The 17061-nt window shown below is 45.2% G+C and overlaps 1 protein-coding gene across 4 annotated transcripts in view; it reads right to left on the bottom strand.

Annotated features, from left to right (window-relative positions):
* LOC135913477 (4-pyridoxate dehydrogenase-like) overlaps nt 1–17061 on the bottom strand; it is a 158867-nt gene that overhangs the window by 68661 nt on the left and 73145 nt on the right. For all 4 annotated transcript variants that reach the window (XM_065446033.2, XM_065446032.2, XM_070524537.1 and 1 more), the window contains exons 4-6: nt 14885–15071; nt 9663–9794; nt 7909–8033 (exon numbers count right to left, since the gene is read on the bottom strand). In XM_065446033.2, coding sequence (XP_065302105.2) covers nt 7909–8033; nt 9663–9794; nt 14885–15071 — 444 coding nt within the window. The remainder of the gene's footprint in view (nt 1–7908; nt 8034–9662; nt 9795–14884; nt 15072–17061) is intronic.

Genomic DNA, 17061 nt, shown 5'->3' with positions numbered 1-17061 from the left:
TATATTGCCCCTATTAATTATAATAGCCCCTATAATAGCCCCTATTAATCCCCATGACGTTATTGAAACGTCATGGGGATCGCGCAATCAGAATTCAATCAGAAGATGACTTGTCCAAGATAGAATAGAAGCTGACATTGTCAGTAACACTGATATAAAATGGCAGAGCTACTTAGCCAAAGAGACAACCAATACTATAGTCAAGCAACGTTCCGAGTAGATGTGGGCAACTATGTTCATAACAGGCAATGCTTCTCAGTTTTTCACATGAACGCTAGAAGCCTCAGGAACAAATTTGACGAAGTTAACATGCTTCTTGACTCTCTGCACTATAGTTTCAATGTCTTGGCTTTTACAGAAACCTGGTTCAGTTCTAATGATTTTATTCCCGAACTTGAAGGTTACAGCTGTGTGTCTATTTCGCGATGTAAACGAAGAGGTGGTGGCGTTGCATTCTATTTTCGCAATGACGTATTGTACAACGAGTTAAAAGAGTACAGTATGGTTAACGATGATTGCGAATCACTTGTGGTTGAGTGTGACGGCCTGCTTCTTGCTGTCCTGTACCGTCCACCTGCAGGCAGTGTGAATATTTTTTTGCAAACTGTTGAAAAGATCCTGGAGCACAGCTTGTTGTTGAAAGTGCCCGTGTTACTCACTGGTGACTTTAATATTGACCTCCTTCTTGAAAACTCTCATAAATGTGATCTACTAGATGTGATTCACTCTTATGGCTGTCAGAATTTAATCGAAGCGCCAACAAGAATTAATGTCGAAACAAGGACACTGTTAGACTTGTGTATAACGAACCATTTAAGCGATGAAATGGTCTCGGGCATAATATCTAGCGGCATCAGTGACCATTTACCAATCTTTTGCATTATACCGCGCTCTACTCATCGTAGTGTTTCGCGGAATGGGAAAGAAGCCAGAGCAAGTAGAAAAATAAGTGACAATAACATTATAAAGTTCCAAGAGCTTGTAACTAACACCGATTGGAGTGTAATAGAGAGAGAAAAAAATGTTGACCAGGCTTACAGTAAGTTTATAGCACTCTTTAAAGAAATTTATGACACTTGTTTCCCACTAGAAATGCGCAAAACGCACCGAAAAATTAGAAAGCCTTGGGTCTCCTATGAACTATATAAAGAAATTGAACGCCGTAAAAAGTTATTTGAAACATTCATTAAATCGAAAGATCCACACGTCCTGCAAGCTTACAAGCAGCTTCGAAATAAAACAAACTCTAAAATGAAGAAGGCTAAACGTGAGTACTATCAGAATAAGTTTACTGCGGCTGCAAACAATCCTTCACTGCTTTGGAGAACATTTCGAGAATTATTGGCGGGCAACAAAGCGAACTGTCCTCAGTCAATAGTTATCGACGGGATACCATTATCAGGGGAATGCCTAGCCAACAAATTTAACTCGCATTTCCAGGTTTCTGCTGCGCAGTGTAGCGATGCTCCTGTAGGCCGTTGTGAAGCATACAAAGGATGTTCTGATATGCCCACCATATTCCTGTACCCAACAAGCCCAGCCGAGATAGCAGACGTCATATCTACACTAAACAATAACTGCGCATGCGGAGCGGACGAAATAAGTACAAGCGTATAAAGAGTGTAGCGCAAGTTATATGTCACCCGCTTTCGCATATCTGCAACCTCGTCTTATCGACTGGTGAATTTCCCGTGCTCATGAAAATTGCGAGAGTAGTGGCACTGCATAAGGGGGGTGCGTTAGATAACCTCAATAATTTCAGACCCATTTCAGTTCTTCCTATCTTTTATAAAATCCCTGAACGCATTTTAAATAAAAGAATAGTTGGGCACTTGACAAAAAACAAAGCAATAGTACCAGCACAATTCGGGTTTCAGAAACAAAAGTCTACTGAGCAAGCGAGCAAGCGCTTTTGCATGCGAAAGACCACTTAATTAAGAACTTTGAAAAACAGACTTACACTATTGGAGTATTTTTAGATTTCCGAAAGACTTTTGACTCTATTAATCACGATATTTTGCTCCGAAAGTTACCCTGGTATGGCATAAGAGGTGTAGCATATACTTTAATCAAGAACTATCTCAGCTCCCGTAAGCAGTTTGTTTGCCTAAATGATTCTAAGTCCCAACTTCTTGATTTAAACTGCGGTGTTCCTCAGGGCTCAATCCTAGGCCCAACTTTGTTTCTTCTCTATATCAATGATATTGTCAACATCCCAAACACACAGTGCATAACCTTGTATGCAGATGACACCAGCGTTTTCTTCTCTGATCACAACATTCAAGAAGCATTTACCGCAGCCAATAGATGGATGGGGGACCTCAACTGTTGGCTAAATTCAAATAAAATACAACTGAACTGCGAAAAAACAAAGTACGTCATATTTAGACCTAAAGGAAAGCAGCTGACGGGTCACTACGAGTTAAATTTTGGGGGGCGCATTATAGAAAATACGAAGTGCGTAAAATTTTTAGGCGTATGGTTTAACGAAAACCTGTGTTGGTCCATTCATGTGGAGACCCTCAGAGCCGACATTCGTAGAGCGACGGGAATGATTAACATGTTAAAGCATCTTATCCCAATGAATTTAAAGAAACAGCTATATTACACACTAATACACTCTCGTCTACACTATTCCCTTCTGGTCTGGGGAACTACTACCAAAACTAACCTTATGTCACTATATAGGCTGCAAAAAAGAGCCGTAAGGGCAGTTTGTAACCTACCTGTTCTTGCACACACTAAACCGTTTTTTGATAAGCTTGGCATACTCCATATAGATCGCCTATTTTTGCACAAGCTATCGCTCGAGGCGTTCCGTCTCCGTCAAGTTGATCACATACAATTTAATGAGACCTTCGCCACCAAGGAAACTCCGTATAATCTCAGACATGACCCAATCTCTATACCGCTTACTCGCACGAACTACGGGAAACAGGCATTACACTTTCAAATATCAACCTTACTAAACAATAATCCCACAATACTGGAACAATTACAAACCTTGACTTCAAGCTTGAGGTTCAAGAAATCTGTTAAAACGTATTTTCTTCATTACTTTATTGTATAACTTCCTTATGTACCACAATATCATTGTTTTGTTTTCCTTGTTAACATGTACTGATTGAGATTCGAATTGTTAATCGCTTTTGATATGTTATCATATTTCGAAAATTGTAACTTGTTGTGCTGTTGTTTGCTTCAGAGTGTCAACATGCTTTGGGTGCTGCAGCCTTTGTCAGGCAAGAATACTGCCTTTTGCTGCAACACCTGAGACAGCTGTATGTCTCAAACAACAAATAAAAAAAAATATCCCATTTACTGCCCTCTAATTCCTCCAATAGCACTGCTAGACTCGCCTCACTAGATAGCGTTCTAGTGTTAAACGTTGCCAGGTTCATATTCCAATGGCGGCCTGTCCGGAGCCAGTGATTCTTAGCACCCTCTGCAGCGTCGCAGGTCTGACCGCCGCCGTGGTCAGTTGCTTCGCAGCTGCTGGGGACTGAGGGCTGGGGTTTGATTGTGTTGGTCATATAGGAGGTTGTGGCCAAGTACTGCACCGGGTGGCCAATCCTGCTCTGGTAAGGGAGTGCTTACCGATTCTGGTCACCGGGATCAGGCCACACTCCAGGCCTGTTTATGCAATTTTATCAACACGCGAATTTTTTTTTTAAATCCGGTGGAAAATTGCCGGCACTGGGATTCGAACCACGGACCTCTTGCACGCGAGGCGGGTGTTCTACCTCTACGCCACCGCTGCATGCAATTATATATATATATATATATATATATATATATATATATATATATATATATATATATATATATATATATATATATATATATATATATATATATATATATATATATATATATATATATATATATATATATATATATATATATGTGTGTGTGTGTGTGTATATGTATATATATTGTTCGTCATGCGAGGCTCGCAGTTTGTTTCTACAGTGTCTTCGGTAAACTAAACAAAGCACGTTGTTCCTATTCTTGCATCATTAGTGGCACGATATGTGTAACGTGTAGGGTCCATATAGCGTTGTTAGTGTGTGTCCTACGAGTGGGGCAAGACCTACGCCGCTGTCATGGCATAAGTGCAACCACAACTGACGTTAAATTTTTGAACATACGGGCAAAGCCATTACAAGAGTTGATTGTTAGACTAGAGAAGAAAGGTGGACAATGATAAGCGCTTCAATTAGGGTGAAGCTACGCCAAGTTTGTGCGTGATGTTAAATGGGTTGATCAAATACTACTGTTGGAAGAAAAATTAATTTAGAAAAATTTCAGCAAGCTATCGAAAGTGCCAAACTTACCTTATCAGCAAAACTTTTTGTTGGGCTAGTTGGTGCATTACTGAAGTACTATAGCGCCAAACAGACGACACAAGAAGAAGAGACACGGACGAGCGCTTGTCCGTGTCTCTTCTTCTTGTGTCGTCTGTTTGGCGCTATAGTACTTCAGTAATTACCTTATCAGCTACCTTTGACAAAGAGAACTGCGCATTTCCCGAACTTCACACTTTAAAAAATTGGCACAGCGTAATTGTAATGCGTCGCGAAGTTTTAACGTTTCTGGCTTACTTATAAGCGCTAAACATATTTATTAAACCCTTGTTGTTGTTGTTGTTGTTGGTGGTGGTGGTGGTGGTGGTGGTGGTGGTGGTGGTGGTGGTGGTGGTGGTGGTGGTGGAGGTGGTGGTGATATACGTGATACGTATACTGGGTTCGCTTGGTGTCCTCTGGGAACTAAACAAGGCAGTTTCTTTGTATTTGGTGACAATGAGGACAAACGAGGTAATGGGCGATGTGTATACGTAAAGTTCAAAGTTGGCGAGTAATTGGTGCTGTGGTAAGGAATAACGCACGCGAGTGCTCTAGAGCGTTATGAGTATGTCTAATGAACAGAGAAGAATTTAGCCCGTTGGCCCTGGCAAAACTACAGATGCCACCGAGATCAAATTTAGTGAACATGGGCGCAACGCTATGAAAAAATTGTGTGCGAAGTGAGATGAGTTGAATCAAACACAGCTTTTGTAAAAAAGAAAATATCCTAATCAAGTTTCAGAACCTGTGATACGGTCGCTATCAGCTATGCTTTGCATTGTCCCGACATAGCTATAGGTTGTACCACCTTTATGTTCCCTGGGAATAGGAAGGTTGGTCATGGTATGTCTCATGTCTGACAAAGCTTTTTTTACGTTCCTGGTCTATAGTTAGAATCACTGCGAATAGTTACTGAACGTTCGATATCTTTCTGTCCTATTTTCATGCGTCATAAGACGTTCGTAGTTGGTTTCTCTGAGGTCCTCAGTGAACTAATCAAGGTACCTTGCTTATATTTGGCGAAAATAAAAAGCGCGAGGCTAACTCCAAAGTAAGGGTTCGATTCGGCATTTGCAGTAAATTAAGCCCGATAGAGATCCATAACTTTATCATCTCAATGCTCTGGGAGTAATGGGAACGAAAACGTGATCAAATCTAACAATAAAACGGGGTGGGCGGGAAAGGGGGAGGCTAGGGTAAATGTGCTGGTGAAGCAAAACGAGTGTTGATGAATTACTGGCTTTTAAAAATTCCTAAACATAAGTGCTTGTAAGCGTTACATGCAAGCAAGGTTTCAAAGGCCACTATTTCAAGTGCTATTACAGGAAACCGAAACATTCATTTCAACTGCTCGTAAGAGAGAGCTTCGCTGGAAACTGGTTTGTAATTCTGCGAGATCTGCTGACATTTTCTTGTTGTTTTTTTCCCTGGTAAATACTGCAAGCCTTTCGTGCTGACTGTACTTTGTTGTATACAGCCTCGACAATACTATTTCCTTAACTAGCGATAACATGGTGCTGTAGACTTATACACCAAATAGCATAATTTGCTGAATTATTACAATTGTAGCAAATCTTCATATGCGCTGTACTCCTGCTGCTGTGCAGGGCAAGGGACTTCTGTCAGACCTCGCTGCCCTTTTTCAGTGCAGCATCGCGAAATTTTATATAAATTCAGTGAACTCTTCGGTCCACCATAGTTCACCACGTGTGATCAATAATAATACCTATCATCATCAGCCTATTTTATGTCCACTGCAGGACGAATGCCTCTCCCTGCGATCTCCAGTTACCCCTGTTTTGCGCCAACCGATTCTAACTAGCACCCGCTCGCCCCACCTAGCCTTCTGCCGTCCTCGACTGCACTTCCCTTCTCTTGGCACCCATTCTGTAACCCTAATGGTACAACGGTTATCTAATCTGCGCATTACATGACCTGCCCAGCTCCATTTTTTTTCTGTTAATGTCAATTAGAATATCGGCTGCACCCGTTTGCTCTCTGATCCAAACCGCTCTCTTTCTGTCTCTTAACGTTATGCCTAGCATTATTCGTTCCATAGCTCTTTGCGCGGTTGCGCGGTCCTTAACTTGTTCTCAAGCTTTTTTGTCAGTCTCCAAGTCTCTGCCCCATATATGTCAGCACCGGTAAAATTCGGTGCCTGAAAAATCGAGCACCGAGCGACTGGGCCCAAAACAGTCGCTTTTCGAGAAAGGCGACCATTTGTGACCAACTTGGTCGCGCGACCGCTGTCAGTCGCCCTTGTTAATGAGCCTTAATTCGTAATTTATTTATATCCAGGGTAACCCAACTGTAATACACCAAGATTTAAAAATATGCAGATGCCACGTAGCTGGACAGAACCAAGGTAATGCTGTTTGCCGTCGCTTGGAGATACTCAGAGTATTTCTTGCATTCTGCATTAATTACACAACTATTCCTAATTAATCTACTTCTCAAATATAATAGTTAGATGGAACGTTTGAGTGAAAGGATTATAGAGCGACATGAAAAACTCCCGATGCAGCTTTCTGTTTCTCAATACGTGCTACATAAAGTGTTTTTTCTAGCGCGATCGAAAGAAGCCCGCGAGTACACGCCAAGTGCCTCAAGCGGCCAGCCGCGCGGCAATTTTGCGTGCATTCGCGGGTTTTTTCCACGCTCTGAAAACACTTTTATGTAGCACGTATTGAGGAACAAAAAGCTGCATCGGGAGTTTTTCATGTCACTCTAGAATTTTCTCATCGACAATTTATATCTAAGTATGATATTCGGGAAGTTGCTTAATTAATTAAGAACAATTACGTAATTTGGACGAATGCAAAAAATAATGTGAGTATCTCCAAGCGACGGCAAGCAATATTTCCTTGGCTCTGCCCAGCTGCGTGGCATTCGCATATCTTTAAATCTTCGGGCATAATAGTTGGGACACCTTTTGTATCACCCACTTTACTGTAACTGATCTGTACGAGCTCGCCTTATCCTTATCGCCTTTGGCTTTGTAGATGAACTTAATCTTGCTTTGACACTATCCAACCCGAACTTTTTTCGTTCTAATCACTCGTTCTAGGGCATTGGTCAGCAGTTCCTTGCTCTATGGACCGAGGTATTTGGTTACTTGTATTGCGGTTTCATCGGGTCCTGCGGACGTGTCTTTAGGGACATTTCCTTCTGCTTTCTTCCACCAAAAATTTCCTATGCTAAATTTTCATCTCTCAGCCTTCTCTGTTCTGGCTGGATCTGTTAGAGTCTCGAGTCTTTACGTGCGCTTCCTGTCGGTACTTGAGCAAAGCGACACCTTCTTTCTTTCTTTACTGTAATGCTCAGAGCAATGTCGATATTTCAGAGTAGCGCAGACTCAGGCGTGCCTCGCAGGCCCACCATGCTGCATTTTAAGCTTATTACGAGCGAGACGCAGGAGAGCAGGACAGAAAATAACACCGTTGCAATCTTCTGGACTGCGGCCGAACAAGCTGGAGGTGTCTCGCCTAAATTGACTTGTCTGGTCACTCTGTGGGTGCGGCACAGAGATACGCCGGAGATACGCGCGTGCAGAGGCGCTCACCTTGGTCGCGAGGCTGTAGAGGCTGATGTGAAGGTTCGGCCGCTTACGTCGAACAGGCGAGAGGAAGCACCTGTTGGCACTCTGCCGCGTCCCGTGGGCCACGTTGGCCTCCACCCTCGAATACCCTGCGAGACGACAACATGCCGAGCTCGAGTACGCAGGCCTCCGCATTTCGGCCGTTGGGCTTTGCAGAACGGACACTCGAGCGTTGCGTGAACAAAGCTGTGCCACCGAGCACGTCGAGAGACCGCCGAAAACTGAGAAACCCACGCGTCCAGGTGCCCGCGGCCGATTACGACGAAGGTTCGATGGAAGCTCAGGAGTTGTCGTCTGGTCGAGCCTTCTCGTATTCTCAAGAGTGAAATTCATCTCTTGTGGGTTTTACAAACCGATTTCTCCACATTTGTGACGTATTACCATTCACAGAAGCACGACGCCACGATAAATGCGCAAATATTATTACGTGGGAATTTTTTTTTTTATCTATGAAGCGCGCAGAAGTGAAAACTACTCGCATGAAGTTAAAAGGCTATGCGCAAGGTGTTTTTTTGCTTTCTGTATTCTTAGTTCTTTTTTTTTTCTTTTTACCACAATCGCTATCGGTGCCGCACACATTAAAAGAACTGACAACCAATCTCTATGGTGCCCATTTTTTTAGTGCAAGGGAAAGCTTACCGGTCAGAATGTCTAATCAAGAAGTGGTAAGGGGGAAAACGCCGTGGAACAATTTTTATCAGAATTTTTCTATCTGCAGTGAGATTGTAATCGTTCATTGGAAGCATGCTAAAACCAGTGATATGTGAGCACGATTGCGATTATAACGATTGTACGCCTCAATTTGAAGGAGGCAGACGACAAATGCGGCCCTAGCTGGGAGAAAGTGTTATTTTGTTGTTATTTTGTTTATCAAGTCGATGTTCCTGCGATCCATGTGTTACGAAGTGTCAAATTATCTATTCCATTACAGCTACGTGATTTCGTGGTTTCCTGTCCAGCTTCATTGGTGATTAACCAGTCAAGCGCGTCTTTGGCCAAGCCAAGCTAAGTTTTCTGAAGCAAAACGACGCTTTTCAATGTGATACACAGTTCAGCATGCCGCCGTAGGCACGCGCGGGGTAATATTGTACTGCTGGCACCCATTTACGGCACAACTAGTATCCTGTATCTCACAGGGAGACCAGACAGCTTTCGGTATTAATTACTCGCAAACTCGCGCGTGCGTGCGCCGCCATTCATCGAGATGGGACGCGCGCTCCGCTCGTTAGCGTGGACTTTCTTTACTTTGTAATACGCGTAGAATAAAGCTGCAAGCGTCTGATAATATATGAACTGCGAGTTTAAGCAATAAGTATGATGTACTTAATAGCAGCCGACTTACGTACAGTAATCTGATAGATTACATCCGAAGTACCAAGATTTCACTGCCAGGCCGCGCCACTTACTGGTTTTCTAGAGTATTACTTTTTGAAATTATAATTCCGACTTAAACAGGGAATAGCGTGCTCGATTCTATCACTATAAAACATGGTCATTTCATTTTCATCAACATCTCACAACACAGTCTGGCCAATTGTCAGTCCCTTTAAAACCGACAGTGCACGGAATCGAACTTAAACTACTCTGTAAAGCAAGCCTACTGATAAAATTGTGAGCCTGATTAGGAATTATGCGTTAGTTTCCGTAATCTGTAAGTATGTTATTACAAGCGAAAGCATTGGAAGCCTCTGTCCCGTCGAGGAAAAGTGCGCACTCACCCGACTGTCGCCGTCCGTTGTAGTCGACGTACAGATATCCCGACTCGTTGCACGCCTTGAGGAAAGCGTCACTCAGTGACGTATGAGTGTTGGCGTAGTTGACTGGGATCTCTCCACTCGTGCCATGGTACTCTGAACGAAAGCAAAAAGTGAACCATTTGTCGTTATGTACGTGCGTAAATAATTCATGTCCGTGTGTAATAGCATGGGCGTCGCTGATTGTGCAGCTCACTGACATGAAACTGATCTGATTTAGAGTTACGTTGCCTTCAGGTGCTTTGCTCAAGCTTCAAGACCGAACAGCAGGAGGATATTGTCGGCCCGTCAACACAGAGGGCGAGAACTGCGCGGCAACGGAATAAAAGGAAACGCTTTACTCCTGCCGAGCTCGGACTGCCGCCACGAAGATCACGCGGCGCATCTGATGATAATATATGCAGATCAGGAAGATGTACAATCGATGATGATATGCATACATTATGATTATGAGAGTCAGGCGTGTGTTGCACTCACACTAATTCCCTCTCGCTGGGGAAGCGGCCGCCTGGCCACGCGGGCGTATTATGAAATGCGTCGAGTACGTGGCCTTAAACGAGAGAGATGCACCATCTCCGTCCCATGGCAATAGTGATCGGACGGTGTTCTGAGGGACGAGACGCGGTAAATAACGGATGTGCGCTCAATCACCGTTTGAGGTCCGATAAATCCAGTGAGGAATTTTTCGCATGAGCCGGGAAGGCGCACAGGAGTCCAAAGAAGAACTTTGTCGCCAGGAGAAAAAGTCGGGAATAGGAAGCCGGCCCTGCGTATTAAGGAGAGGGGCACCATTGGAAATGACCTCGTGAAGACATGAGTGGCTCATTGGCTTGGCAGAGTTCCTGCTTCGGAAATTTTGTTTCAAGCAGAGTTTCTCATTCATGTTTTCGTTTGAGGACTGCAGATGCTGTCTCGTCTTTTTTTTTACTTTTTTTTTAAGTGGGCCTATTGCTACATCTTATACGTATACGGGTCCAATGACCCTTTGTACTTCGTATTGTTTATACCGAAAACGTTCGCTTCATTTCACAGTACAAAAGAGTGGTCCTGAGAGTCCGATCTCTAAGATGTCGAAAAAATTGGAAAGTGGTCTTCGACAGAGAAGAGGGCGTCAGTAGCAGGCCGTGTGGTGTATACCTGCTTCTCCGTGCGCCCATTTTCGAAGTTCCCAGTGTCTACGAAGACACTGTAGCTGGCAAGTTTTCCAAGCACCACTTTTGTTAGCACTTACTCAATGTTGTTGCAAAATGTTACGCATTACTGTTACGTAGTATTGTTGCGTTTAAAAGTTGCTGTTTAAAAGACAAGAGCAGAAAGAAAGTGAGTAGAGAGTAGAAAGCAGAGATGCTAATAGTAATGATCTTGACGACCACAGAGATCAAGACAGCCATTTGGTAATAAGTGAATATATTAGACTTCATCATTGGCATGGGTTCATTTATTTATATACTTCGTTCGTTCGTTCGTTCGTTCGTTCGTTCGTTCGTTCGTTCGCTCGCTCGCTCGCTCGCTCGCTCGTTCGTTCGTTCGTTCGTTCGCTCGCTCGCTCGCTCGTTCGTTCGTTCGTTCGTTCGTTCGTTCGTTCGTTCGTTCGTTCGTTCGTTCGTTCGTTCGTTCGTTCGTTCGCTCGCTCGCTCGCTCGCTCGCTCGTTCGTTCGTTCGTTCGTTCGTTCGTTCTCGTTCGTTCGTTCGTTCGTTCGTTCGTTCGTTCGTTCGTTCGTTCGTTCGTTCGTTCGTTCGTTCGTTCGTCCGTCCGTCCGTCCGTCCGTCCGCTCGCTCGCTCGCTCGTTCGTTCGTTCGTTCGTTCGTTCGTTCGTTCGTTCGTTCGTTCGTTCGTTCGTTCGTTCGTTCGTTCGTTCGTTCGTTCGTTCGTTCGTTCGTTCGTTCGTTCGTTCGTTCGTTCGTTCGTTCGTTCGGTCGGTCGGTCGGTCGTTCGGTCGTTCGGTCGTTCGTTCGTTCGTGTTCACAGTCCAGCTGGACCAATGCAGGAAGAAAAACGTGACGCGTGAGTGCAAAAATGTATCGAAAGGACAAAGCAAAACGCGAGATGTATTTACAGAATTTAAATATGCGCACATAAGGCATGCATATTTACCACGTCGCGCGTTGCGGTAGGACGTGGTCACCAATTTCAAGTTGACGAGAGGAAGGCTTGTAGTTTTTGATGCTAGTGACGACGGTGTGCGGAGAAATAGCGTGATGGGCAAGGAGGATGTCCGCGACAGGATAGGCGACATGATCACCGTCAGACACAGGCAGAGCGGTGGAAAGGAGGACACAGGTCATGGCTCTTGGGATGAGCTGAAGGTGCACGTCGGAGCTCAATCTGCTCCAAATTTGCTCGAGAGGGTCAGGACGAGGTAAATTAGACAAGACAAGGTAATTAGGCGAGAAGGTCAAGACAGGTATCCGTTACAGGCACAGGTAGCGGTACAAGGTAGATAGAGAAGTTTTGAGGAAGAGAAAAAATAAGTTACGAAGATGTATACAAACATGCTAGAACGAAAACCATGTATAGCATACCTGATTAACTCATGATGGCTAGGTAACTATGTGTCACCGGCCTCCGTTTCAGAGAGGATGCCAATAAAATCATCATCATCATCATCAATATTATCACCTGTAAAATTACTCTACAGGCTCCCTTTGTAGCCTATACAGTAAGCCTAATTCTATCAGCTCTGTTTTCTGACTGCCTACTGTTACGACGCCGCTTCACCACATGGATTCCCTTCCGCGTCGGATTAGCCTACGACGGCTGGTTCCATCGGGAGTGCAGTTTAAACGTGGAGCAGCAGTGTTTGCACGCCGCCTACTGCTCCGCTTGCAATGGCGCCAACTGACAATGCTGCAGCGTTAAGCGCCGCAGGAGGGCAGCGGGAGAATGCCACGAAGATGACCAGCGACAGATACTCCAGCCCGAAGCACAACGAACTGTGCCTCTAGCGCTGGTGGAGCTGAGCGCGTCGCCAGTCACTGCGCTGCTTAACCGAGCGACCAAGGTGATATAACTCCGGCGAAGCCGCTCGACAACAGGAGGTCACTCGCCAAGTGAAGCCGCAAGACAGCTGCCGGTCCGCAAGCAGTGTTTCTTTAGCGGCAGCGGACCGCGAGTTCGTGAGGCGATTTACGGGCAACGCCTTCGGCTTCGTTCGTATGGTTTGCGAACGCCCGTGGTTTCTATAGCGGATTTTAAGCGGCGCTTCATTGCGTGCAATGCAACGTTTCCGGAGAATGCTTCCCGGTCGCGAGTCGTTCGGCAGCTATCGTGTGTGTTCCAACTGTCACGGATCCTTGTGCCGTCGTAGGGTGCCTGTGATGTCTGGTTGCACCGGCTTCGCCTACCCCGAGCACACTCCCGCCTTTCGAGGCTGTCTCTTAACATCCAACAAAGCTGGGACTAATTGTTCCACCTTAGTGTTATGACCGATTCCTATGAAAGAGAGATCCACCAATTTTACAGCGAAGCTGTTTATACGGACCCTGTGCCGTCGTTGTCGGACTTCGCTAAAAAGGGGCCACGTGACCTAGCGGGAGAGGAAGAGCTCAACACGAGAAAAGGGGTTGGAGTGTCCGCGGAGTGAGAAGGCCACATTATGCGCCAATCTCAGACCGTTGTCACACGGCGCACTTTCAGCGACCAAGAAAAATCGGCGTCGAATTTATCGACGATTGATTCCACCCTGCCGCGGAGAAAAACCATAAATTTTATGCTTGCGGTTTGCGGCCACGGAACACTGGCCAGCGATTGAAATGCCATTAGAGGCGCGCGTGGCTGCCGGCACTTATTGGGCCAGCTAGAAGTGCGGGTCTTGCGCCCAGTACACGGAGCTTTAGATTAGTGGTTCCGCACATTCCATGCCAGCTACAACTATGGGATGATCACGAGTAGTGCGTACTCCTGAGGAAGAACGAGAGTTGGCTCGTCAACGGGCTCGTCGTCGTAACCTCGAGCTGCGCGCCAGGGATGCCGAGTTTAAACGGCTGCCCCGACCATCAACAAATACAGCATTGCACTAATACTCCATTGCACGGTGTAACACTCGGTCTAAATGACACAGTTTCACTGTTTGACCATTTTCACGGATGGAAAGGGACGGTGATTTTTCATTTTGCCCAATGTCCTACCTATCTGTTAACAGCCAATTAAGGACCAGTATCAAGCTTTCTAAACCATTATTGGGAACTTCTCGGCTGTTAGCGGGCTCCCTACTTTAGTGCTGCGAAACCTCGGACCACCTTTTACTCTCTATTGCGGACAATGCCTGAACCACGGGGCTTCGAGGAGGCCAGCGGAGCCTGGCGCGCAAGTGATTGGGCGGCGCTCGCCGCAGCCGCTGCTGCTCTCGGACTGCAAACACACCTCGACCAAAAAAGGGGGGGGCATGCTTCTACGTCATGTGAAAGAACAGCCGTGGATAGACAGCGTTACCCTAGTCTAACGGAAGCAGAGAAGCAAGAACGTTTAGCTCTCAAACGCGCATATAAGAGCCACTATACGAGTATAATGCTTCGCACCACGATAATTCCCCTTAAGGGAGCTTCGGCCATGTTTGTGTTAATTAATGCGAACCTTTATGTCTTCTTTGCTAGCTAAGGACGCGTCTGTTGTGTCGGCTTTTAGCCGAGTAAGGTGGGTCGATCCTGGAGACGGGGTAATAATATAATGGGCCGAGAAAGTGCAATGCTCGATCACGTGATCACATGGGTCACGTGGTGGGTTTTTCTGCGTCTTCTTGATTTGCCGGGCAGGCACGCAATCGCTATGCTGGAATATGCGTTGCAGAAAACAGCGTTTGCTTTACCGTTTCACGAAAGCTTCCCTTCGCATAGATTCCAAAAAGCCCGTTGGGTCCCCACGGTTTTATTTAACAATTCTAGTACCTATTGTGGGAACCCGTGCAATATTTAAACGAAGAAACAGTGTTTAAACAGAAACAGTGTGGCCAGAGAATGTGATAACACTTGTTTCCGCGTACTCAAAAAGTGCTTCAAGATATTTCTTCAAACATTGCTAGACGACAGTCTGCGTGAGCACAAATAGTAATTAAGATAACGTGACGTCAGCTGGTTGAAGGTCATTTCAGTGGACGATACCAACGCTAACCAATCCCTGTTTGGTTAGCGCTCTTCTCGTGTTCTTTTTTTTTCTTTTTGAAAGAGTAAACTTATAACATTGCACTCACGACCCGGATTGCGGATGTAGTAGGTCTCGATCTCTTTGAAGACGGGCAGGACATCTTCGTAACTCCAGCCGTGAGCACCATACCCATCCTGCCAGGTGTCATAGTCCTTGCGATTTCCCCGCACAAAGCTCATCGAGTTGAGGACACTCGAACCTCCGAGAACCTTGCCTTGGGTCATGCCTGCGCGCTAGTCAGGAGAGCGAGTAATGGGAAGTTACTATCCCAGCGACTTGCTGTCATGCTAACGGCCTCGTCCCAATGGGAAGCAAATGCGAAGCGGTGCCTTAGCAAAGTGCGTTTCATGCAACCTGGTACTGTCAGCAGCAAAAGATTGCGGGATCTGCAATGCGTGGCGGAGCGTCGCAAAACTACGCAAAACTGCATTGCTGCGTCGTCTGCCGTCACACAGCGTTTTCTTTTCCCCGATCAAAAAGTGCACAAAAAATATTTATCTTACATAACTATTTTACTTGTGATGAGACAAGTTAGTTACAGCAATATATGATTCTACATTTGTCTTTTGTGAGTCTTAAGTGGTTGTTACGATTAACTTCGTTTAATGCGTAAGAATCCTTTGGCGACTACGCCAGCACCAGCACGCGAAAAGTTCTGTGTCCTGTACCTGCACCTGCACAAGAATACGTAATTTTCGAAGACATTTAATCGTTATACTAGTCTAAATGTAGATGATTGGTAGACTTATAAGCGATTGGAAACAATTTAAGTCAACAAGAAAGTTACCAGAGAGAATACCCATAGGGGTGCATAGGGCTCCATAGAACATACATGGAGAAGCTTATAGTAAGGATGGGCCGACTTAAATTGGGGGGTGGGCTAATTGCAATATGGGGCTGGGCTAACTTGAAATTCGGAGGCAGGCCAAATGAAATTGGAGGGTGGGCCAACTTGAAATTTGGCGGTGGGTCAACCTGAAATTTGGGGTTGGGACAACCTGAAATTTGGGGATGGCCCAACTTAAATTTGGGAATGGACCAACTTAAAATTAGTGCGTAGGCCAACTTAATGCTGGGGTTGGCCAAACTTGAAATTTGAGTTGTGTGTGTGTGTGTGGGGGGGGGGGGGGGGACAAATTTGAAATTTCCGGGTAGGTCAACTTGAAATTTGGGGTGGCCCACCCTTAAATTTCAGGTTCGTCTGCTCCCAGATTTCAAGTTGGCCAACGCCGAATTTCATTTGGCCTCCCCCTAATTATAAGCTTCCCCATGCATTTTCTATGGAGCAGTGTGTATCCCTATGGTAATTCTCTCTGATCAATTTCCTTATTGGCTTAAATTGTTGCAAATCACTTATAAAGCTACCAATCATCTACATTTGCACTATTATAACAATTCGATCTCTTAACTTCGCAAATTACGCATTTTTGTGCAGCTACAAGGCATTACACGTTCACATGGTGGGGTTGGGGTACTCGCCAAAGAATGATTACGCTTTAACGAACTCGCAATTATAAAAAAATGCGAGTTTTTAAAAAGCTGCCCAGTAGTACCCATTAGTACCTAATGCTCGGTACCTAAGCGCCCTTGCGCTTAAGCATTATTACAAGTAGACATATTGTGGTACGTACAATCAGACCGCATGGGTACTTGAGCAGAACTCGAGCGTGCTGAAGCTAGCGGTGAAATCCCAGCCAACATTTTAACAACTTTAACATCGATACACGTGTAACGTAATGCACCATGCACATAGAAGAGTTGATTGTTGGGCTAGTTGGTCTTCCATAATTGAAGTAGTAACTTAGCGCGATAAAAACACGGAAATAAGAAAGGTGGACAATGACCTGTTTTTATAGTGCTAAGTTGCTACTTCAAGCATGCACCTGCATCTTCCCAATGCTTCTCAACTGAAGAAAATGCACACCATACAGGCGACTGTACGCAAAGAGGAACGTGTACTTACAGGTGAGATATTATTCCCAGCGTCTTCTTAAGACAATATGTACAGCTGACAGCAGCGCACTATTTCAACATTGCCTACTGAGGTGCTTCAGTGATCTAGAATAGCATACCGCAATCATTAAATACCATTACAAGAGCAGCGCAGCAGCACACTCCGTGCTGCTACGGCGGCTAACCACGGCGGCGCGGGCTTTTTACCCCAAGCAAGATGGCGGTGACCGTCTTCACTTTGGGTGAGCCATTTCCACTCCAGAAGATTTA

This window comes from Dermacentor albipictus, chromosome 8 (genome assembly GCF_038994185.2).
Source record: "Dermacentor albipictus isolate Rhodes 1998 colony chromosome 8, USDA_Dalb.pri_finalv2, whole genome shotgun sequence".
Taxonomy (NCBI): domain Eukaryota; kingdom Metazoa; phylum Arthropoda; class Arachnida; order Ixodida; family Ixodidae; genus Dermacentor; species Dermacentor albipictus.
Note: the sequence above shows the minus strand (reverse complement) of the source record. Positions and strands in the feature narration are given on the sequence as shown.